Below are 24,989 nucleotides of genomic sequence, written 5' to 3' on the forward strand. Positions count from 1 at the left end.
GTATTAGAAACCCCATGTAACAACGCAACACGCATATTGTTAACAGATGTCTTGTTTATATTAGCGGAGGGATGGAACCTGATTACATTGTTTACAGTCACAGTGTCGTCTAGCTCTGTTCTGTTTATAGCCTATGTTGTCAAGGCAAGAGAACACTCGAGCTAACTGAATAGTAGATAATAGTAAATGATTTAAATTCGAAATTTGCATATTATGCTAATGGTAAAAAAATGTGGCGAGTTTCCTCTAACACTACGAGTAAAAAAAAAAAAAATAATAATCATAATAATAATAAAAAAAAAAAAAAAAAAATAAAAAAAAAAAAATAATAATAATAATAATAGTAATGTTTAACATCCAATATCCTATAGGGATGTCGTTATTTTTAGTTTAAAGACACTTGTTGGAGCTACATTTTTCTATTAGTAGCAAGTGATCTTTTATATGTAACATCCCACAGACAGGATAGCATATACCACAGTCTTTGGTATACCAGTCGGGGTGCACTGGATAGAGTAAGAAATAGCCCAATGGGACCACCAACGGAGATCGATCCTAAAGAGACCATGAGGTGGGACGTAGCCCAGTGGTAAAGCGTTCGATTGATGTGCAGTCGGTCTGGGATCGATCCCCATTGGTAGGCACATTAGCCCACTCGTTCCAGCCAGTGCACCACGACTGGCATATCAAAAGGCGTGGTATGTACTATCCTGTCTGTGGGATGGTGCATATAAAAGATTCCTTGCTGCTAATCGAAAAGAATAGTCCATGAAGCGGGTTTCCTCTCTCAATATCTGTGTGGTCCTTAACCATATGTCTGACGCCATATAACCGTAGTTAAAATGTGTTGAGTGCGTCATTAAATAAAACATTTCCTTCCTTCCTAAAACGATCATCTTCAGGTTAGGTTATAATGTTGTACAATATGCCACAATTGCATGATAAATTAATGGCTGACTTTGTTGTTTTTCTAATGATTAAGCAGCCTAGTGTAAAATGTACATATGCCACATCCACAACTGCCCCTGTCTTATAAAGTTAAAATTTGTTTAGCACTAGCACATTGATTTATTAATATTCAGCTATTGGATGTGAAACATTTGTTTCTTCTGACAAAGGAAATCCGCTTCATGCACATTTTCCTGTACTGTACGTCTTTTAAAAATACTTGTAGTGGAGCACTGGTTAGAATGGAAAATGTCCAAGTGTGTTCTCCAAGGAGATTCGATCCTATAGGCTTCTCCTAGGCTCGAGTGTCCCAGTGATATTCTCTTAATAGAATTCGTCTTGAGGATAACTCAAGTTTCTCGAGGGAAACATAATAAATAAATAAATAATTTTTAATGAAAAAAATATTATTTAAAAATTTAAAAATTAACAAACAAAAAAAGAGAAAAAAATACAGACAATGTCGGACCACGGTCGGCCTTTTACTGTTAGCTTATTTTTAACAAAGAGCTAAATTGCTTTAGTCTTCACGAAATAAACGACCTGTGAATAATGAACCGACTTTTAAAATGTTATTGTGGAGACGACAGACACTAATTATAGTGCCATGACTTTGACCTGCTTTTGTATGTTTTTCAAAAACCTCGTCCCCTGGCAACAGAAATCTGGTTTTGTCCTTTTTATGAAGAGGCACAAAAACATCTTATTGTCAAGCATGACAAACGGTGGTTAGGTCGGCTGTCTCCGTGCCTAATTTGTGATCATAGTTAACGGTGTGTAGTTCCAGTAGCTGTGAATTGACAGTAGACAAAAGGTGATGCTTCACTTCCGGAGAGATCAAAGTGTATCGGCAGCTGACAGGTGTGCTATTATACACCCAGGGTGCCGTTAGGGGTTACACTGCCCCCAAGGAATGCCCATCTAACTGTTCACCATTGCACGCAGATTAAATCAGGCACAGCTGAGCGCGTAAAAAAAAAAAATCATTTGTTCATGTGAAATATCTAAAATAAGTCAAAGGGGGGATGCTGTCAGGAATGTATACAGGAAATGTCGAAAGGAGAAACGCCGTGCATTAGGGTTGTTGAATGAAAATAAAATTTGAGAAGTTTAGAAGACTTTTTGTTCGCATGCACGTATAGACGTTGAATAATGCAGAATCGGGTGGAGGGTGCATACTCTTCAGAGCTGAGGGACCATTCCCCCTCCCGCCCCCCCCCCCCCCCCCGCTTCCGATGCCTACATGTAATGTTAAACAGTTTTTGTTTAACGACACCACTAGATCACATTGATTAATTAATCATCGACTATTGGATGTCAAACATTTGGTAATTCTGACATTTATATATGTAGTCATCAGAGGAAACCTGCTACATTTTTCCTAATGCAACAAGGGATCTTTTATATATGCACTTTCCCACAGACAGGAAAACATATACCACGGCCTTTGACCAGTTGTAGTGCACTGGTTGGAACAAGAAAAATCCAATCAATTGAATGGATCCACCGAGGTGGTTCGATCCTGCGACGTAAGCAGGCATCGAAATAAGTCGAGAACGGTCGTTCGGTTACCGGGATGTTACCACATGTAAGAAAAGTCGAGAACGGTGTATCGTTCTCGAAATTTTTTTCAACGTAATGGTAGTTAAAATTTCGTTTCTGAACGTAAACCAGGCAATGCATTCCGGACTTCCGCGTTTAATTTTCTCGTAAGGAATTGCATCGATGTTCGCGCGCACTTGTGCAATTGCAAGCAATTATAGTCATTCCGCTTTTAAGCAGCGCCCACTAGATGAATTTACTTCCGCGTTTCGTTTTCTCGTCCCAATGTTCGCACGCACCGATACAATTTCAGAACGTCCGCGTTTTAGCGTTAAAAGTAGTAGTAGTAACAGGAATTCAATTCTAACTTTCATGTAGTTGTGGTAACCTGTAAGTTACTAGGCTATATTTTGTGGTAACCTGTAAATGGGTTACCAAACCCACAGTGCTTATTTCGATGCCTGCGTAAGCACCTCAAGCGAGCAGTCAACTGACTGAGCTAAATCTCGCCGCTCCCCCCCCCCCCCCCCCCACCATGTAATGTACGCTATAAGTTTTATAACTGTTTAAATAGTTCGTTCAAAATAAAAACAAACTAGACTTGTATTTGTTAGGCTTGTTTTAATATATTCAGTTGTGTAGTGTTTCTAAGTGTTAAGAAAACACACTATAGCAGCGTTATTAATATAGTATTGCACAGAATGCTCAGAAATAATACAGTGAGATACAGCACCATCATAATATTATAAATTAAGACAAAACAAACACAAATCAAGCAGTACACATTGTGACTATTAAAGGCTAAGTCAAAACAGAAATTGCCATTAAAAATATTGCCCTTTTAAATGATACAAACAAAATACACAATTTGCCCTTGGTTTTTCTGGCCCATTTTTATATGCTTACCATGCTTAGTGTGCATTATCATTCACAAATACGTTTTCCTTTCATAATTATTTACAATGCTCTTTTGCATTTGTAAATACTTTTCAGTTGACTCATACTTGTTTTTTAAGGGTTAGTATCTATTATAAATCTACAAACCCTGCGTAACAAGGTAAACGAATACTAATTTATACACACAGCTACTTAATAATGCATGTAATACATTTGTCAGTATTGCACACTAGCCAAAGAGACATTTCTATGCTAATTTGCTATGTAAATGTTATTAAATCTGAAACAATTCGTGTTTGGAGACTGATGTGCATAATTGCGTATATTATTATGTACTGTAGAAATATAATAAATATCTTACAATTGTTATATAAATGTAATTCGTCATGTGTGCGGCGTGTGCGTGCATGCGTATGCGTTTCTGTTGTGTGTGTGTGCGTTCGCGCGAGTACAAGTTTCTACATATGTGCATGTATCTGACCATGTGTATATGCATATGTGCTGTAATACTGCTATGACGTTTCACGTGTTTTAATCACACTTGAAAAGACAATATTCTATTATATACTCAACAAAATTAATTAGGGGTCAGTAGACGTTTGGTAATTTTATGTCAAGTCTCAAATCATTTTATCAGTTTTGATCACCGATGACTAATACACGGCAAGTATCTTGCACACGGTAGTGGTTTTTTTGTACATTTATGAATTTACCGAAATGCGTAATCAGTTACAATTCGTTACACGTTGGATCGTAAAGATGATTGGATCGTAAAGATGATCATTTTGTTTTCTCTTAATTGGGTTGTTAAGTCATTAGTTTAAGAGCATTTCACAACATCGACATCTTACAACTGACGAATCTGTATTTACCCCCCCCCCCCCCCAAAAAACCCCCAAACAAAACAAACAAACAAACAAAACAAACAAACAAAAAACAAACAAAAAAAAACAACACATATTTGAAGAAAAATGCCGAAATATCTACTGGCCCTTAATTAATTATGCTGAGTATTATTTAACATGTCTAGTGCTAGAAGCACAAAACAATAAACGGTGAATAAAGTAAACAACAAAACAACGTTTCACGGATCCATGCGCACGTTTCAGATTTACTCGTTTAGGAAGCACTACTTTGCCATTTATACAAAACAAAACATTCATACGGCCATTTCATAAAGAATACAGTCCAAAAGTTTGGAGATGAAAGAGAAAACAATTCTCACGGGAATGAGACAGTGGAGGTAAATAAAGATTATAATACACCTGTAGATGGGCAATACTGCTTATACGATTAATGTATATGCTGGGTAGTTTCACTGTAAAACTTGTATGGACTAACAGGCTGCATCAAGCCCGTAGGAACGATATCTGGAGTATGGGGCACAATCTGTAGTGGTGGGCAAGAACCATAGTTTTATTTCTGTATGGAGTAGAACAAAGAAACGTACAAATGTTTTAAAGTGGGGCGGCAAAGCATCCCCCCCATCTCCGTTCCTACGGGCCTGTGCTTTGTAGAAATATAAACGTGAATCCAGTAATTGAAAGTTTAGTAATAAAATTAATTTGTCTTTTGAATATTTACTGTTATCTGAAAAAAGAGAAATGAAATTTTAAGTAAAAGGAGATTTAACTTTTAAAGAAGGCATCAAAATTGAAGAAATGGAAATAGATGGAGCGAAAATGGTAGTTTTACTTATACATTTAAACACTAGATTGAAAAAAAAAGATGGAATAGGTAATCCAGAGAAACAGGAAAGAGTTATATCAAATATAACATGAACGTTAACATAACAATACAAATCAAGTGAATTATGGGAGGATGAAAACGGGGTGCGGGGTATAAATAAATATGTAAAACATGACTAAATTCTGATTTTTTCCTTGTAGCTAAGGATGATCTGAATTCAATATCTTACTCATACAAAACAACATTCTTAAATAACGAACGGCACACAATAACTCAACAACAATTACTGACTAGAATATCAACACAAAGCATTATTATGCATACGAACCGTCTAAATTAAATAATCAACACCGGTAAATCAACATCAAACGAATTTGTTTGTATACACCAGGCCACGTGCGTATAAACCTTAAGTCTAGACTTTAACGTCATAGCAACGCCATTCAAATAGCATTACGTTAAAGTCTGGACTTTATTCCAGTCTAGACTAAGTTTTATAAGCACGGGCCCTGTTCTCATTTTTAAAGCTTCAAACAACTTCATTAAAGGGAGCAACTCGAAAACTTTATCAGAAGGAGAAATAAAGAAAAGGAGTTGGGAACAGTTCTTGAGTGAGGATCGAGTTAGGAATGAATTCAGTCATTATGCTGCTATGGCTATTTCACTTACAGAGAAAAAAACATATGAAAGTCAAAGAGCTAATACATATATGAATGTAGACAGACTAAAACGTATGTCCAATTGGAGGTGACCGGGATATATATGGACTTCGCTCTTCATCGCACAAAGTTTTCTGCCATGGAATTCTCGTGTTTAGGTCTTAATGCAGCAAGAGGCAGATCCTTGTCGAATTTGAACTGACGTTTGTCGTGGAACTTGGTCAGTGCGGGACAGTTCGGGTGTTTGTCTTTCAGATGGAAGAAGTGAGCTTCCGGATCACGAGTTGTCTCCCCGCAGTCCTCGCACACGTACATCTTGTCGCGGCGCTCCTTGTAGGCAAACCGGAAGTTCGATCCGTGCACCTTCTTGGCGTGCGACTCCAACGAACAGCGCTGGGTGAAAGCTTTGCTACATAGTTGACACTTGTAGGGCTTGACTCCTGAAATGATTTAATAAAAAGTTTATTGTGGTAACGACACCACTAGAGCACACTGTTTATTAATCATTGGCTATTGAATGTTAAACATTTGATAATTTTGACCTATAGTCTTAGAGAGGAAACCCGCTACATTTTCCCATTAGTAACAAGGAGTATCTTATAAGACACCTTCCTACAGACAGGATAGGACATACTACGGCCTTTGATATACCGTCGAGGTGCACTGGCTGGAACGAGAAATAGCAATACCCCAATGGGCCCACCGACAGGGATCGATCCCAGACAGACCGCGCATCAGGCTTTACCACCGGACTAAGTCCCGCCCCTTACAGATGATGATCCCACCTTTCAAAAGGATATAACAATACACCAGTATATCTTTATTTAGCATATAAAGTTATCAGTATTGGGATTTGAATTCAACTGTTTTAGCAGCAATATCTACATGTAGTAGTGTAAATCCGGTAACCCAAAATATATCTTATCGGCAGTATCGGTTATATTTTTTCAAGGGTGATGTTCAAAAGGTGGTGAACTCCAGATGTACACCAGTGTTACTTTTTGGTGTAGTCATGTATCCGAAAAAGTATATTCCTACAAAACTGACCTGGCTGAAAAGTATGGTTCGTCTGAATCATGGGATGTACCGACTTTTCTTACGATTGTCCACAAACCTAAACCTCACTAGTTAGTCTGACAGTGTTGTCTTTTACAATTTCAATCATACATAATGTGTGTAAAATGTACCTGTGTGTATTCGAGTATGGCGCTTTAAGTCAAAGGTATCGTTGAATCTTTATGTGTCGGTTTAACACAGAATGAGCAGAGGTACCTCTTCTGACGTCGTTGCACTGTGGCTTCTTTATGTGTCAGTTTAAAAATGAAACTATTTGCACCTTCAAAAGAGACAGTCTTCTGCAAACCAAACTCCTTCTGGCAGACGTTGCACATGTATTTTCCCGAAAGATGAAACCTTTCGGTCACCGTAACTACAAGAAACAATTTTCAGAAAATATATAAAAGGTATAAACAATTTATTTGCACTTACAAACAGTCAAAAAAAGACTAATGTTATGTGAAAATTCATCTGAGCAGGATGTTGTCATGCTATGTATTAAAACAACGATAGGCTAACACCGCCCCTTCTCTCTACGTATACCATAATAATATATTTTAAAGAACTTTCATATGAGGCCTTTGTCTTGATACATTTGTGTTAATAATGATGGTTTACCTTTGTCTTTGATGCAGCTGTCTCTACTGTCCCTCTCTGTGAATTTGGGGTTCTTGATGCCGTAACCACCGTTTATCATTTCCAACTCCCCGGCGTTAGTAGTGTATTGCTAAAATAAAGAGATATTTAAGGGGTGAAATATGCAATTGGGTACATGCAATCATCAAAACAATAGACAAAAGTGAATTAATGTTTAATAATCTCTTAACAAAGCCATATGGTTTACTTCTTTAGACTCACACACATGTAGACGGATGGTCATAAATATTAGGCGTGGTACGGGGACGGGGGAGGGGGGTGGGGGCGATGCTGCCTATTTGTGGTCAGGTAATTATTGTTTGTTTGTGTAAGACGAATTAAATTTTTTATCAATACCAAGAAACTAAATAATAATAATGTAATAACCCACCCACCTACCCCAGTTTAAAAAAAAAAAAAAAATCGGCTGAGGATAACCAAATACTGTCGCAGTGAGCCTTAATATTACCGGTATGTTGAGGAATGGAAGTATTTAATGACACTCCATTATTACTCAACGAATGCTAGGTATCACGTGTCAGGTAATTGCTATGCGCGTTCTAGACCAAGAAAGAAAGAAAGAAGAAGACGACAACCCAGCACGGAAGGCAACAATACATGTCATGACGTGATGAGACAAACGGTACATACAGCTGCTGTAGGCGTCACCTTTGTTGTTATTTAAAAACATGAAACGGGCGACTTTATCCAGTGTGCCATGACACAACACAAATCAAGTTTATTATAAATGATGGACCGTTTAACACGTGGTGTAATGAATGTGAAATCCCAACCGCATTTAACCAAATAAATAGGTATTTGTTTATTCTTTTCTTTTGTTTGTGTTGTAAATTAGGGGAGGTGGAGTGGGGTGAGGTTGAGTGGGGTGAGGTGGAGTGTGTGTGTGTGTGTGTGTGGGGGGGGGGGGTCTATTTGTTCCTTATATATATACATTTTATTATTGTAATTATTTTTTTTGGGGGGTGGGGGTTGGGGGGGGGGGGGGCGTACTTACATTCAACAAATTCAATAGTGTTGGCTCCGATTTAACTGTGCTGTCCTCTTCAAACGGGGACAAGGCAGAATTTTCTTTGGATACCGGACATTGATCTTCTTCCCACGTCTTCTCATGCTCTCTCCACGAAATGCCCGAGGGCCCTCTGCTTCTTTCTCCGTGTCCGAGACCGGAGGGTTCAGCTGGACCAAGCACATCACCAAATCGTTTCTGAGACACTAGATATTTCCTAGACTGGCCGTCTGCCCGAAATGGCTGGGTCCTCACATGACTTGGTCTGCCGACATTGTGGTTTGGATTGTTGTTGGGATTGTTACTGGGCTTGATATCGGCTAGCGGAAGTCGAGGCGTGTTATACGATGAGACTGACCTCAGAGGTTCGAAAGGAATCACCGACATGTTCTGGGGGATGTTCGAAGGAGGCTGCGCCTCGAACGTGTTCTCCTTATTCATGTGTGGCGATATCCGCATTACATGTCTGTCCTGAATCTCCAACCGCTGGCTAGCTTCACGTCTGCCCAAGTCTGTAGACGTCACAGCTACGGGTAGTTCTCGTTTTACAACCATTTCAGGCTTTACCTGAAAGGTTGGTCTGTAAACACAATTTATTGGCAAATAGTTTCGCGTAGCTGGACTCTGGACGTTCCAAACAACTGGCTGGCTCGACGTTTTAACGGGTACGTGTTGCATGTTTTTAGAACTCGTCTTCGACTCCGACCTCTCTCTCAATTCTGCGTATTCAACAGTTGGCACTTGGTGAGTATGAGTAGCACTGCTGCTGGTTTCGACCACAGACATGTTCAGCGGAGAAACCACTCTTGGAAACGGGCTTGGGAAGCGTGGAGGTATGACTGAATAGTCAGTGCCAACCAGCGGCAGCCGACCCACCGATGGAACACTCGACACCGGAGTGGGCGAAGGTTGTTGATTCCTGACGGGTAATGGTCTGACAAACGGCAACTGACTCGACAGATAGGGACCACTGCGAACCACTCCGAAAGACGTATGCACAACAGGTTTAGAAAGGTCTTTGATAGAAAGGTCTTTGATAGCAACGTCATTTGGTAATGTTTGTGTTCGGTAGAACTGCTCGTTGACGGGACTGGATCTGGCGAAAAGAATTGGGTGCTCGGATGGTCTGGACTGTTGGTAGTCGTCTCGCGACACTGGTGCTGGTGCGGATGACCGCTGCATGCTTCTGTGTAAAGAGGTTGCCACAGGCGTCGACGTGAACATTTCTGCTGCAGGACTAGTTGGAGCACTTGCTGGTTTCCAGAGATTTGCCATGGCCACTGAACTACCACAAGACGACGGAGGTGGGGTAAAGCAGGCCACACGAGCCTGGTTGATCAGTCGAACGGGTATCGGTGAATGCACCCATGGTCGGGCGATGTGCGAAATCAATTTCTGATCACAAAATGCACTGGGGTCTTTCATTTTAGGTGTAGAATTAAACACTAAGGGAATACTGTGGTGTTCTGCGAGTCGATTTGACACTAGTGGAGCAAACGGAACAAATGTGTTTGGCATGTCTAGCATATAGCGATGTGGATCATGAGGCGAGCTGATACTGGACTCCTCCGCTGAAACAGGGGGACTTCGTGCGGTGGAAGTGGACTCCTGCAAAGATTCGTCCGTGATTAGACTGCCATAGCCACTGGAATCGCTACTCGTTGATTGCGAGTGTATCTTGAGACGAGTTTCACTTTGGTCGTTGGTCCATTCATCTGTAAGCTTCGGTTTCTTGGCGGCAGTGTACCCTTCCTCACCTGTAAACAGAAGAGATAATAAATTAATAAATGTGATTATCTTCAAGTCTTTACGCTGAAAACGTACGTAGCTGTTTGAAAGTTAGGTCACCTAATCATGCATTGCCCCTCTTAGTTCCTCTAGCTGAAAGGTGAATTAATATAGCATTCCCGCCAATTTGTCGGTGTCTTCCCACGCCTAGTATGGAATAGGGACTACGTCAACATCTGAAGACATGTGGCTGCTTTCAATATTTATATTATTATCCATTATTCTTTTTTACATGGTTTCTGTTTTTCCCTGAAATGTTCTGGAAGTGGTTAACATGTTCAAAAATGTTACTTATTTTAACAAAAACACACTTCGCTGATTTGGGCTACGACAGGTGTTACTCGGCGTATATAGCATGCGTAATTGTTTCATATTACTCTGCGGACTCTTCTTCCAAACTTCCTTCAGTGGCCTATCTAACCAAACATTCGTATGAGGGCCTCCTATTATTACTGTTGAGTGTGGGATGGTGGGGGGGGGGGGGGGCGGGGGGCAGTGACGTAGGTAGCTAAATTATTAATCAGATGTAAAGGTTCGAAATTCATTATTTGGAGTGGGGATGAATTATTAATGCCACCCCAGAACAAAAAGTACACATCCGCTATTGGGTGTAAAAGTAAGTACATAAATGAATTAATAATCAACATCCGATCGATATACAAACCCCCCCCCCCCCCCCCCCCCCCCCCCCCCCCCGCCGAGGCCTACACCATGATGTTGGTGTAAACTTTTAAAACTTAAGACTCCCATTCTCTCACCCCATTCCTTTTTCGTCATTTCTGGAACAACAAATCCAGTGTGTTGGCAACAAAACTGTCCCCACTGTCAATAGCACATTGTACATACTATAAATACGTACAAAGTAACAGTATATGCCTTTATATTCTCTGCACGATTAACCTTTAAGTATTAATAAAAGTCAAAACACGCTGACATGAATGTACTATAAATCAGAATCTATGTAACGATGAAGTTGCGGTTTTTAATGGAAAAACTTCAACAAGAATGGGGCATCGGATGCCGTTCATCGACTGCGGACAAAGCCCCCACTTGTTGAATGCTTGAAACCCCCGCGCGTGCCTCGGGACGGAAATTCTTTACACAAACAAGTTCAAACGCTCACTTTCGTGTTTACGGCAGGCCCCGTCCACCCCAAATCAGCCACGACATGCCGGCCTTCACAAACTAAACCATTCATAACGACGACAACTGAAGAACAGCTGTTATTCGCATCACGTGACTGCCGATCAGATTATCCTTATGAATAACCCATCCATTCACTGTACAGGAGATTTGCCGTTATTTTGGCGCGAGCCGGGTTGCTGGATAGCACGTGACACTACCTGGGTTAAACCATAGCAAACGGTATCTGTCGTCCGTGGTGAAGATGTTCGGCTTTTGTGTGGATTCGGTGACGTAAAATTTCCCGCCTTTTTCCTTCCATCTACCCATTCATTGGACTATCTGGGTCAAAGATCTATACCACAGCTGTCGCACTTCAGTTTCGTAGTAAATAATTAAACAGTCGATGGCGGGAAAAACAAGACAGGTGGCGACTTAGGTAACTTTTTTTCCTTTTTTTAAGACGAGACTTAATCCAGGAAATGCGATCAACAGTTGTTGCGTAAAATATGGCATGCGCCTGTCTCCGCCGTAGGGCAGAACAGATGAACTGCCAAAGTCACCTGTATGGAAATGATGTTTTTTAAAAGAACATCCTGTGGTTACTGGTAAAATAAAAATACATGTATGTTAAGGAGTCTCGGTGAATGACTCGTCCCCGTCATAAATATAACATTTGTGAAAAATTGACGTGTTTACAGCAAGAACACATTCTAATTGATGTATTTGTGTTTGCCAACTTTTGGTTTAGTAAACGACGTATAGGATGGGGAGACGAACTTGCATCTTTAATACTCTATATAATAAAAACTCGAAATTAAGGGTTTTGTTGTTGTTGTTGTTGTTTTTTGTGTGCGTTTTTTTTTTTTTTTTGGGGGGGGGGGTTTGTGGTTTGGAGCGGGATTTAGCTCAGTTGGTCGAGTGTTCGCTTGAAATGCTTGCTTCGCAGGATCGAACCAGCTCGGTGGATCCATTCAGCTGATTGGGGTTTTCTTGTTCCAACCAATGCACCACAACTGGACAAAGGCCGTGGTGTGTGCTTTCCTGTCTGTGGGAAAGTGCACATAAAAAGATCCCTTGCTGCATTAGGAAAAATATAGCAGGTTTCCTCTTATGACTACAACTCAGAATTACCAAATGTTTGACACCCAATAGCCAATGATTAACTAATCAATGTGATCCAGTGGTGTTGTTAAACTAAACAACAAAAACCCCACACCTTTTTAAAAAAATTATAATAATAAAAAAATAAAAATATCATTATTAATTTTTTTTTTGGTGGTGGTTTTTCTAAAAAAAAATTGTTTTGTTCTGTTTGTTTATTGTTTTTTTGTTTTGTTTTGTTTTTATTTTATTTTTTTAAAACATCAACAAAATAAAAACAGAATCCAACATCCTAGCTAAGATGTGCGCACAGGATAGCATGTGTGAAGATTGTTTTTAACTTACTTTGTTTTTAACCAACCAAAGTAAAGTGAGTGTTGGGTTATGAAAAATAATTGCCATAGTAGATAATTAAGCTATTACAACGTCCAATAGACAGATGGTGTGATGACGGTAGGGGGTGTGGATACGTAAACAAGTTGTAATAATTAGGTCAACAAGTTGGCATAAAATGCCTAACACGAAATTACATGTAACGACGTCTATCGTAAACAAAAATGATCCGATTCTTACAACCAGTTTTCTTCTTTAATTATAAAACAAACACGAATCGCCTAGTCAATAAATATTTGCATAATTCCATTAGACCAAGTGTGGCAGTAATCAGCGGCTGTAAGGAAAACATACCAGTGTCACGGATCAATTACTGGTGGTGAAAACAGTAGGACACCGCCGGTGTTACAGTAATTATCGACCAATTCGTTATTGATACAAATTGCCATCAGACCAAACCCGCGGCGTATCATAGTCAGTATGACACGAATGAATATGCATGAAGCATGTCAAAAATAAAACATTGTTGAAATGACATAATGTATAAATAAAATATTAAATGTTGCGAAATCATAGACCGCGCAATTTTTATTATGATAAAGTCATATTTAAAAGTATTTTGAGTAATAGTAGGCCTACCGCTTAAATCTGAATTAGAAAGGTCATTATAATTGAAAGATGGAAGGAAGGAATGTTTCATTTAAGGACACAACCAAAAGATTTAATTATGGTTATATGGTACAGGGGCGTAGGCTGGGGGGGGGGGGGGGGGGGGGGGGGGGGGACGAACACACACACACACACCGCTGAAGCAAATGGTCCGCTTTCAGTACTAAAACATACAGGTTTATAAATATGGAGTTTCGGGTGGTGCAAAAACAAAATAGAAAAAGGTCCACTTGGTTCATATTCGACCCCCCCCCCCCCCCCCCCCCCCCCCGGTCCAGATCACGCTACGCCCCTGTGGTATTGGACATCTACTTAAGGACCACGCAGATAATGCGAGGAAAACCCGTTGCCGCCACGCAATAAGCACTTCTTTTTATATGCCGCAACACACACACACAGGGTAGTAGGCTATAAACCTTTGTTATATCAGTTGTGGAGTATTGACTGCAACAAGAAATAGCCGAACGTGTCCATCGACAGTGATCGACTAGCGTAGCCAGAGGGACAATACCCCAATACCCATTGGTCCCACTGGTCGTGCAAATAGTGTTAATAACGGAAAGCGCGCCGTAAGATCAGAACAAAAAAGTAAATTAATAAAAATAAAAAAATAAAAACTAAAGTTAATTTTATTAATAAATTAGTTTCAAATAAGGGGTAGTCACACTTCGGTTTCGTAGCTGTTGAACGTCAGATAGACAAACCAGATAACCACGAGAGAAAGATAAAACAGCAGACGACAATTCACACAAATGAAAATTTGAATCTGTCGGGTTACGCAACCGCATTACTCTGCTGGTCAGCTTTTCACACAAAGAGAAAATCTGCTTCATTGACGGAGTCAGAACATAACGTGGCTGGGTGATCGGCCCTTCATTGGGCGAGAGTAACGGCAAATCGTCCGGCATGTCAGTAACTACGGCAACTGTCATTAAACGCTGCAGCGGGAGATTTGAAAAGCGGCAGGTGCGCATGGTCTTTTGTTCAACGATCTTCCACGTGTCATGGCTTCCTCAATCCCACAACACAAACTTTTAATTTGAACGCTCAATTCGAAACAAATAAGCGATACGTACAAGATACACTACTTTTTGTATGAATTAGAATCATTAGAATTTTGTGACTTTTGTATTTAATCTATTTGAGATTATAATTTATTTTATGTACGTCCTATGCACGGTAACAACATAAGTCGGTCACATCATGACTCAAAATATCACTGTGTTAACATGCATATAATCCATAAAGAGTAAAATTTATTACCGACCCCAGACAAGCCACTCTTACAATAATTTAAATAATGGAATTGTCTTTAATATAAAAACAAACTGAATAAAAATCAAGTTCATATTAAATGGACCAATTAGAGAAATAACATTAACAGGAACTAAATAAGCAGAAATGAAACATTTAACATATTCCTATTTAAATAGGTAATACATGTTGATTGTTAGTTTGCATTCTGAGAATAACAAATTCTGTAAAATAATTTATATTTATTGTTGAAACACGACTTTTGAAAAACATAATTACATAGCTGTATCAATTAACAAATCCTGAAATTACGAAACGCCATTGATTTTTGATCATATAGTGGGTAGGTGGTTGGGAATGGAGAATATATAGACTTACTGAGGGTCATATTATTTTGTATGCCTGCTGGTTCTGTTGGATTAAAATCTACACACCACATGAAACAGGTTGTTATAGTGTGAGTGATTGTTTTGGGGTGTGTGTGTGTGCGCGCGCGCGCCTCTCTCTGTGTCTAAAGCTAAGTGTGTGTGTGTGTGTGTGTGTGTGTGTGTGTGCGTGTGTGTGCGTGTGCGTGTGCGTGTGCGTGTGCGTGTGTATGTGTGTATTGAGCTACGTGTGTGTGTGTATTGAGCTCCACACTTGCCTCGAAAGTTTAAGGTGAACGGCAAATTGATCGCCTTGCAAATTGATGTGTCTCCTATTTCAACTGCAATGCGATATATGTCCATTCTTGTTCAATTTATGGTACTAACGTTTTGGGGATGTTTGGCCACTGGCATGAGTATGTGAAATATTTTGGATGTTAGTCGACATACAGTTGGAAATACGATAACCTTAATTATTTGTGGGGAGGTTGTTGGTTTTTTTTGATGTGTTCGACCCGGTACCGGGAAATGAACCCAGTACCCACCAACCCGATGACCAGACCACTATGTCGTCAATGTCGATTTGCCGACTGTACCGATTAGCAGCATGTCTAGGTGTAACACTTTCCATCATGGTCAGACATGACAACACATACCACGACCCTTATTAGATCAAGTCCACTCAGTTTACATGGTCAGGCACGATCTTGATGGCGTGATTTGTGAACCATGGGAGTGCTATGGAGCAGAGCAGCACAGCTGACAATCAACTGGCCGGTTTATGACAGGTCACCGTGGTACACCTAACCCCCAGATTAACTCCGGTTTACTACGACAGATGTGTATACTACTACCACCACCACCAAGAACTCGGCAGTAAACAAAGAACATGACTTGCTCTGGGCCTTGGAAATTTCAAATCGGCGCACGACAGGTGTGTGCAGAGTGATTGGGAGAAGCCGCAACGTTTAATCGATTTTTAGACTGGGAGATCAAAGTGCCCTGCCCTTCACAAACCGGCCTACCAAGATGTTTGGCGCGGGTTACGAACCGATAAAACGAACGTCTGTCGTGTTTCCTGCACACGTGTAGAATTTGGAGTGAAAATGAAGTGTTTAATGTCATTTTAGTCATTAATATTCTTTATACAATAAGTTAAATCTACTTGTTCTTGTTTCTTGGTTTTTTTTTTTTTTAAATAATATTAATAAAATTGTTTGTACAAAACCAAATAATATTACTGATAGTTCTACAAACCAAGAAACAATAGCAAAATAAATGTCAAACGTAAACTGTCTAAATAAAATACCACATACTGACAGGGTTTCTGTGAGAGGATACGAAGGGTAAAATTACGTATCCTAAAATCTTAGAAATTAATCATAAATTAATATATATTTTTTTCAATTTAAAATATTATAGTTTAAAGAATTACTGCGTCAAAATGAAATGCAGTGTTGAATTTCAAAGATTTTAAACCCATAATCACTTAGATGGGGCACTTATCGTCTGTTTTTATTATTTACTATCAAATGATTTTCTGGCAGAAAGCCTGATTGGTGTTTATTTTTAACATTCTTAACTGTTTGTTACAAAATATTTTAAAGATTTTTTTTAATGGAAGTTATAAATGATCCGGTTTGCATTTTTTTTCTATTAAGAATTATAGTTTACCCTATACGTTAACTTATGAACATTCTATGTTGGTATACAATTATATTCAAATGTGATGACAGTGATGACGAAGCTATGTATATCGTCACTATATCGGCATATTACTGACAGATGTTACAAAACATTAATAGTAAAAACAGACGAACATAAACACAGGGCCGGATTTAGACCGGGGGAGGGGTGGGGTGGGGGGGGGGGGGGAACTTCAGGTTCGGAGGCCCCAGAAATTAAATTACATGACAACTAAAAAACCCACCTAATTTTATAATTATTAATTTTTTTAAATAAAGGATGTCCTTAGTTTTTGGGGGGCCCCTCTGGACAATTTCCCCCTTTGCCCCCTTATAAATCCCGCACTGCATAAAGACAACCCTTTTAAAATAATAACAAATATTACATTATAAACAAGACGAAAAATGTCGATAAGCGATGTCTACAATAAAAGTTGTATACAAGTTATCTATGTGTGTATTACTAGTTGTACGTTACTGCACTGGAATGAATAAGAAAAACCCCTGTCAAGGCTTGTAACAAGATACTAAACCACAACAGACAAAAATAACGTGAAATCACTGACCTGTGAAAGATTCCCCATCATCTTCTTCTACCAAGATATCGTCTGCTCCTGTATTCTTGTTTATATCAGTGACGTCCGTTGAATCCAGTCCTCTTTTCTTGGCCTCACATCGACGTATTAGGAAAGACCGAGGCATGATGTATATCTGTCCGTGTGTCTGTCTGTCTCTGCCACAGTGACAGCTCTGCCCTGTCAAACGTAAACTTGAACTGAATCACCAGCCGGCTTCGACGAACATTTTGTAATAAGCGCCCTTTCTCTTGGTTGGGAACAAAGCGTAGCGCGTGCAGCCGGGCTGGCCACACAAATTATTCCGACTAATTGATATGCAAATGAACTCTGGGCCATAGCGGTAATTCAGTGGGACTCGCGAGAAAACCGTTGAGACAGTGTTGGAGGATGATAACAATTCGTCGGGTAGCCTGACCTTTCCTTGTGGACTTAGAGAGAAGATAATAAAACTTTATAGACCGTGTTACAGAATGTTTGTTCTTTGTTCCGCTTGGTTGAATTTCCATGTGTAAATAGCGAATGTAAATTTTGATTCAATTTTTTTTAGGGGAAGTGGAGAGGGTGGGGTGGGGTGGGAGGGTTCTTTTGTTTGCTAAGACGGACGAAAGTATTAGAAATTTTTGCTATTGTTTTAGTCGTGCCATTTTGTTAATTCGTCCTGGCCAGAATGGGTTATTATGCAATCTAGCCATCTTTGCTTGTTTTCCCAAGTGTCAGGAGATAACGTAGCGATAGGATTACATTTCAAACATGGTCGAACATGGCAGCAAGGAATGTCTGCCGAATTTACCGAGAATGTTGAGCCTATAAATGTTGCTACATCTTTAAAAATATTGTTATCATTTTAATTTTTAAAAATTTACCATTCAGTTTCATTCCATAAAGTTTATTGGAAACGTGGTCATGACAATAAAACATAATACCAAAATGGTTCATGTATCTTCTTATAACAAAAACATTTAATTTACAATGTAACCAATACTGAAATTATCTGCTAGAGATTTGCATTTTTAAGCTAAAATCGCATTCACGGCTGAACAGTACGGTAAGATTCAATGAATGATATTAAGATTTTATTATGAAATTATTGTTTACACATATAATCAGATAAACAAAAGAAAGAAAAAAAAGATGAACGTTATAAATACGATTATATACATTACACTTCACTGATGTTTCAAGTTAATGGTAGTTCCATGTTTGATGTTCCATATCTTAATGTTTGAAAAAAACACAACTTTACTGTTAGTACTGCGTTCAATGGAACTACAACTGGTTCCGTTCCGCACACAGGTAATTTAGCTGACGATTAGTCTATTCATTCATTCATTCAGTTATTTATTCATTCACTCGTTCATCTATCTATCTGTTCAATATCATTCAACTGTCAGACATGAAATTTAGCCATAGTTTGAAATGTCCTGAGAGTTGTTTTTAAACGAACGCTTTTCTTTCCTTCGTACATGTATTCAGTGAAAATACCCTGAGGTTCCATGAACAAAGAATCCGTTCATTTTTCTTTCCACTGTACAATCACCCATCTCTCGTTCCCCTGTACAGTAATTTCATATTGACCTTATTCCAAACATAAAGTCACTCGCCTCTCATTCCCCTGTATGTACCTTCTTATTGACCTCATCCAAACATGTCACCCGCCTCTCATTCCCCCTGAGCAGTACTGTATTACTGACCTCATCCCAAACCACAAACACAGCCACCCGCCTCTCATTCCCCTATACAGTATTTTCATATTGACCTCATCCCATACAGTCACCGGCCTCTCATCCCCCTTTACAGTACTTTCTTATTAACTCATCTCAAATCACAAACACAGACACCCGCCTATCATTCCCCAGTACAGTATTTTCGTATTGACCTCATCCCATACAGTCACCGGCCTCTCATTCCCCTGCACAATACTTTCTTATTGACCTTATCCCAAACCCAAAACATACAGTCACCCGCCTCTCAATCCCCTGCACAATACTTTCTTATTGACCTCATCCCAAACCCAAACCATACAGTCACCCGCCTCTCATTCCCTTGTACAATTCTTTATTATTGACCTCATCCCAAACCCAAAATGTACAGTCACCCGCCTCTCATTCCCCTGTACAATACTTTCTTATTGACCTCATCCCAAACCCAAAACGTACAGTCACCCGCCTCTCATTCCCCTGTATAATACTTTCTTATCGACTACATCCCAAACCCCAAATACATACAATCACCCGCCTCTCATTCCCCTGTACAATACTTTCTTATCGACCTCATCCCAAACCCCAAATACATACAGTCACCCGCCTCTCATTCCCCTGTACAATACTTTCTTATCGACTTCATCCCAAACCCCAAATACATACAATCACCCGCCTCTCATTCCCCTGTACAATACTTTCTTATCGACTTCATCCCAAACCCAAAATACATACAATCACCCGCCTCGGTTAATACCTTGTGTTATTTTTCGTTCCCGTTGACTCACAATTTAAAAACAAATAAATATATTAATAATAAAGAATCTCAAAGGTTGTGGTATGCGCTGTTCTGTCTATGGTCAAAATGCTTATAAATGTTTCCTCATTGCTAATAAGACAAGAATAACATAGAACAAGAGTATTATTATTCCAGTCCTTGATTAAACAATACTCTTTTATTCGTTTTAACTTTAAATCTTTATTATTAAAATGACGCCTCCCTCCTCAAGCTTACTGTGTCTTGTTTCTCTATTATCGTTAGAAATATATTAGCTACAACATACAGAATCTATTGACCAAGTTTGAAAACAAAAAGAAGAAATCGACACAAGAACCAAATTGACAAAAAACTTAAATTTACTGAAGTAAAGTATGATGGATCATACTGGGTAATGTGAACGGGTCTCACTAATATTGCGCGCGAAAACGCGTGCATGTGCGCGTGCATCATGCGCTCAACAGCCGATCGGTTTTTAACATTGATATAACGTATTGATTAGATTTGAAACATAACGTTGTAATTTTGGTTCTGTCAGCTTGTGTTGAAATCACAAAATGGAATCTAAGCTTTCATATTGTGGGCTGGTCCAAAAATGAAAATAGTCGAAAGTTCGGAGGAGGGGAGGGAGGCGTGCGCAGTCGAGGTTGAAGGTAAATAACTAACAACTTTTTTCACAGTGAGTTTGTTTACATAATTTCTTAACGAATTACTTGTTTTTGATTTGACTTTACGTAACATGCCTCAACACATTATTTGTTTTGATATCACTTTTGTTTTCTTTTTTTTTTTGGTAGGGTTTCAGCCAGAGGGTAAAACGGGTATGGTACCATACACAATTTTTTTGGCAGATTTATTTTTTATAAGTTAACCTTTTGACAAAATTAATTACTTTTATCATTACTGTATGATTTCCTTAACCCTAACCCTAAACATAACCCCATTTTCTTTCTGGGGGAGGCCCCCTTGTTGACTGTACATGCATTCAATTCCATAGCGCCGTACCCAAAAATTTCTTTCTGGCAGAAACGCTGGCATCGTTGTGTTGATGTTTTTTGTTTGTTTGTTTATTTGTTTATTTTTAAAATTGTTATCATTTTGTGTTCGTGTATTTTAAAGGGTGCTTGCATTCAAACTTAAAGTTTGTTTTGTTTAACGACACCACTACAGCACATTGATTTATTAATCATCGGCTATTGGATGTCGAACATTTGTTAATTTTGACGTATAAAGGAAACCCGCTGCATTTTTACCACTGGGCTACATCCCGCCCTGCATTAAAAAAAGGTGTATTGTAGGTGGATATTACATTCCACACTCTTCTCAACATTCAACTCTCTTTCTATATCCTCCACCACCACCACCACCCTGTAATAATTTTTAGAACTACCACAACAAAATGGAAGATAAAGTAACTGCAACTTACAAAATATAAGTATATATGATGGAGACACAATCTACCCTTGTGGGAAGCCGGTTTCTAAGATGTTGTCAGTGTGAAAGAAACAACGGAAGCGGTTGATTGATTAATCGCGAATGTAACCGGAAAATAGCATGCATTGATGTTGCTGGTATATTTCAGCAAGGTGACTATTATTCAGTGTAACGTTAGGGTAAACTACATGTATACATTTTGGCACTGAAATGAAACGAAAGGATTATTTAATGATACCGGTATCTCGGGGTATTTTTAACTACAGTGATCAACATGTGATCTATGGAGCCAGAGAAACATACTTTTTGTTTTGTTTAACGACACCACTGGAGCACATTGTTAATCATCGGCTATTCGATGTGAAACATTTGGTAATTTTGACATAGTCTTAGAGACTCCCTACATTTTTCCATTAGTAGCAAGGGATATTTTATATGCATCGCCCCATAGACAGTATAGTACATCCTACACCCTTTGATATACCAGTCGTGGTGCACTGGCGAAAAATATCAGAGACGGACAGACACAGACACAGACACAGAGAGAGAGAGAGAGAGAGAGAGAGAGAGAGAGAGAGAGAGAGAGAGAGAGAGAGAGAGAGAGAGAGAGAGAGAGAGAGAGAGAGAGAGAGAGAGAGAGAGAGAGAGAGAGAGAGACGGAGGCGGAGGGAGGGAGAGAGGCGGAGGGAGGGAGAGAGAGAGGAGGGGAGGGAGGAGGAGAGAGAGACGGGGGAGGGAGAGAGATGGGGGGAGGGAGAGAGAGGGGGGGGCAGGAAGGGCGCAACCGCCACACAGACTAGAGAGAGAGAGCAGGGGAGAGAGAGTAGAGGGAGAGAGAGTAGAGGGAGAGAGAGTAGAGAGAGAGATATTAGAGAGAGATATTAGAGAGAGAGAGAGAGAGAGAGGCGGAGGGAGGGAGAGAGAGAGAGAGGGGGGGGGGGGGCAGGAAGGGCGCAACCGCCACACAGACTATTCCTACCGAAAGAGCAGCAAGGAATCTTTATATTCACTTCCTTTCGTTATTGAACGTCCTGAATATGTTGAGGGTGCTCCGATTACTGCATAAGCACGATACGTGGAATAAATAGCCTAACAAAATATTAAAAAGTACAAGTCAACCACTTACATTACATCCAGTATATATATATATATATATATATATATATATACACACACTAGTATAAAAGAATTATTAGTATTAAAATAAAATTCACTTTTTGCCCTAAACAATTTCAGTTCCCAGTTCCACCCCCAGGCACCCTCGTACGCCGTTGAATGTAATATGTACAGTTAATTATGTGATGTAATGTCAGAATAAAATACAATTTTTAATTTTTTTTAATTAATATGCCAGTACAACCATGTACATGTCTGATAATCACTTATAACAAAATGCTGCTATAAAGTGTTCATTCATCCAATCATTTCAACTTATTTTAGTGTTTCAAGCACGCTGTCCTAGGCACACACCTCGGCTACCTGGATTGTCAGTCCAGGACTGTGGGTTATCCTATATATGTGTGGTTAGTGAGAGAGAAGTCGGCGTAGTGGTCTTACACCTACATGTCTACCCACTAAATCATTAAAGCTTGCTCTGGGTGGGATCCGAAAGCGGGCTACGAACCCAGAACCTACCAGTCTTATGTCCGATATCCGATGGCTTAACCACGACACCAGTGGTCGTTTAAAGGAATGCTCCTTGTCTGTCCCCTACGAGATCGATACTACGACTTTTTAGCCTACCAGGAGGATACTCTAACCACTGAGCTATACTCTTTTTTTTCCACTAAGGTCGCAGACTGTTCAACACACCCTTATGAAAAAAGTAGGAATGAAAATATAGAAAAAGTAGGACAAAAGTAGGTACACAGAAGGAAAAAGTAGGACAAAAGTAGGACTGAAACAGTACGTAGCGACATTATTCATGATCATATTGGGAAAACGAATGTGTTAAATCCAAAAAGTGCTATTATTGAGAAAACACTTTAAATTTTTTTTATGTAGTGCTCGGTTGGTAAATGTATTTTGTCTTCTATCCAAAATAATATGAATCTTGTGTACCGGTTAAATTCAAATTACTGTACACTATGCTAATCACTGTTTCTTTATAAACTATATAAAGAATTCAAACATTTGAAAGGATTTTCAATGGATTGAAAATTATCGCAAGTGTTCATGAAATGCTGGATGTTGTAATAGTATGTTATTAAAATAGCAAACCTTTATCGTAAATCAGATTAACATTATAAATTTAAGTTTTCCATAGTATATTATAGATTCTGAAGTAATACATACGCATTGTACATGTATATTATAATCCTGTTAATCATTGAAAAAATGATTAGCTTTCAGGGTGTAATTTTAATAGGTTGAGATTATATTGTGCCACAAATTGTAAGATAGGGCCTACATCTTGCTGCCAATATATATATATATATATATATATATATATATATATATATATATATATATATATATATATATATATATATATATATATATTTTAATTCCCTAACTGTCGACTTTTATAATAGCACAAGGAATATGCACACTTTAACAGCAATTTGAAAAAAAAAAGTACGAAAAAGTAGGTATTTTGAAGAAAAAGTAGGAAAAATAGGACAAAGACCAAAAAGTAGGAAAAGTAGGATCGCTAGACAACCTGAGGTCGACAACCGTTACTTTTTGCACCCTTGTTTTGGTTTCGTACACAATAAACATAACATATTTTATGATAATTCCACTAGATTTTCTTCGAACATAGTCAGTTGCATTAGTAGTTCAAATTTTTCCAACATTAAACTTGATTTTTCCAACATTAAAGTTGGATTTTTCCTATTTTAAATGTTGGAAAACAGAATTATTTTATTGTGTGTGATGGCACTAATACGCTTCCGTAAATTAGGCCTATTTTTCCAGCGTTCTTAAAACGGAAACATAACGCACTCAGTGTATTGTTATTGTGTATTGTTATTGTAAGGCGATGCAAGGTGATGACTGGAATACTGACGTCATTCAAATTCAAAAAGTATCTATATTATCACAATGCTGTACACATTAAAATATGACTGGTATAGCCTACTTACCTTGACCCCTGTCAAAATAGTACAGAGAGTACACAACGAAGTTTACAGACCCAATATTAAGTTTAAGTTTCAAATGATGAAAAAGATAAAAAGTACCATTAGTCAAATATATCATATGAAAAAATTAGTTAGATATGCTATATTTATTGTGTACAAAGCCAAAACAAGGGTACATTAAAAGTGACTGTCGTCAGTGAACATAGCTTCAAGCCTTAGCTTCGCTAGACACATTTGAACTGAAATATTTACAATGACTACTAACGTGGATTGTTTTAATGCATACTGACATTCATCCACTAGTTAAAATAATTACCTAAAAAACGAAAAGAAACAAGTCAGAACCACATTGTTAACAACTACAATAAATTACTCACCGACGTTTAATTACCGTTAGGAGAGGTATTACCGTTAGGAGTGGAAGGATATGACGTAATCTAATACCGTCATGACATGCGCAGCGATATATAATATTTATAAAGCAATCATCATGACGTCAGATTAATTGCGTCATATACTTCGGTGGTGTCCAACCCTCTAGAAGAATATTTCATTAAAAGGCCATGAGAATGAAAGTTATAGATTTGCGTCCGAACAATTTTAAAAACACATGAGGATTGTTTTTACTTTTCATTATTCATTATT

At 38.8% G+C, this 24,989-nt stretch overlaps 1 protein-coding gene across 1 annotated transcript; it reads right to left on the reverse strand.

Moving 5' to 3' along the window:
• Positions 1-3,094: 3,094 nt before the first annotated feature.
• On the reverse strand, positions 3,095-24,759 carry LOC121374569. Its single transcript, XM_041501674.1, is given in 8 exon segments — positions 3,095-6,175; positions 6,923-6,971; positions 6,974-7,164; positions 7,410-7,518; positions 8,443-10,211; positions 17,341-17,529; positions 22,241-22,350; positions 24,722-24,759. Coding segments are annotated over 6 exon segments (2,577 nt in total). The 5' UTR covers positions 17,477-17,529; positions 22,241-22,350; positions 24,722-24,759; the 3' UTR covers positions 3,095-5,852.
• Between the last annotated feature and the right edge of the window lie 230 nt (positions 24,760-24,989).

The sequence above is a fragment of the Gigantopelta aegis genome, chromosome 6 (assembly GCF_016097555.1).
Source record: "Gigantopelta aegis isolate Gae_Host chromosome 6, Gae_host_genome, whole genome shotgun sequence".
Lineage (NCBI taxonomy): Eukaryota > Metazoa > Mollusca > Gastropoda > Neomphalida > Peltospiridae > Gigantopelta > Gigantopelta aegis.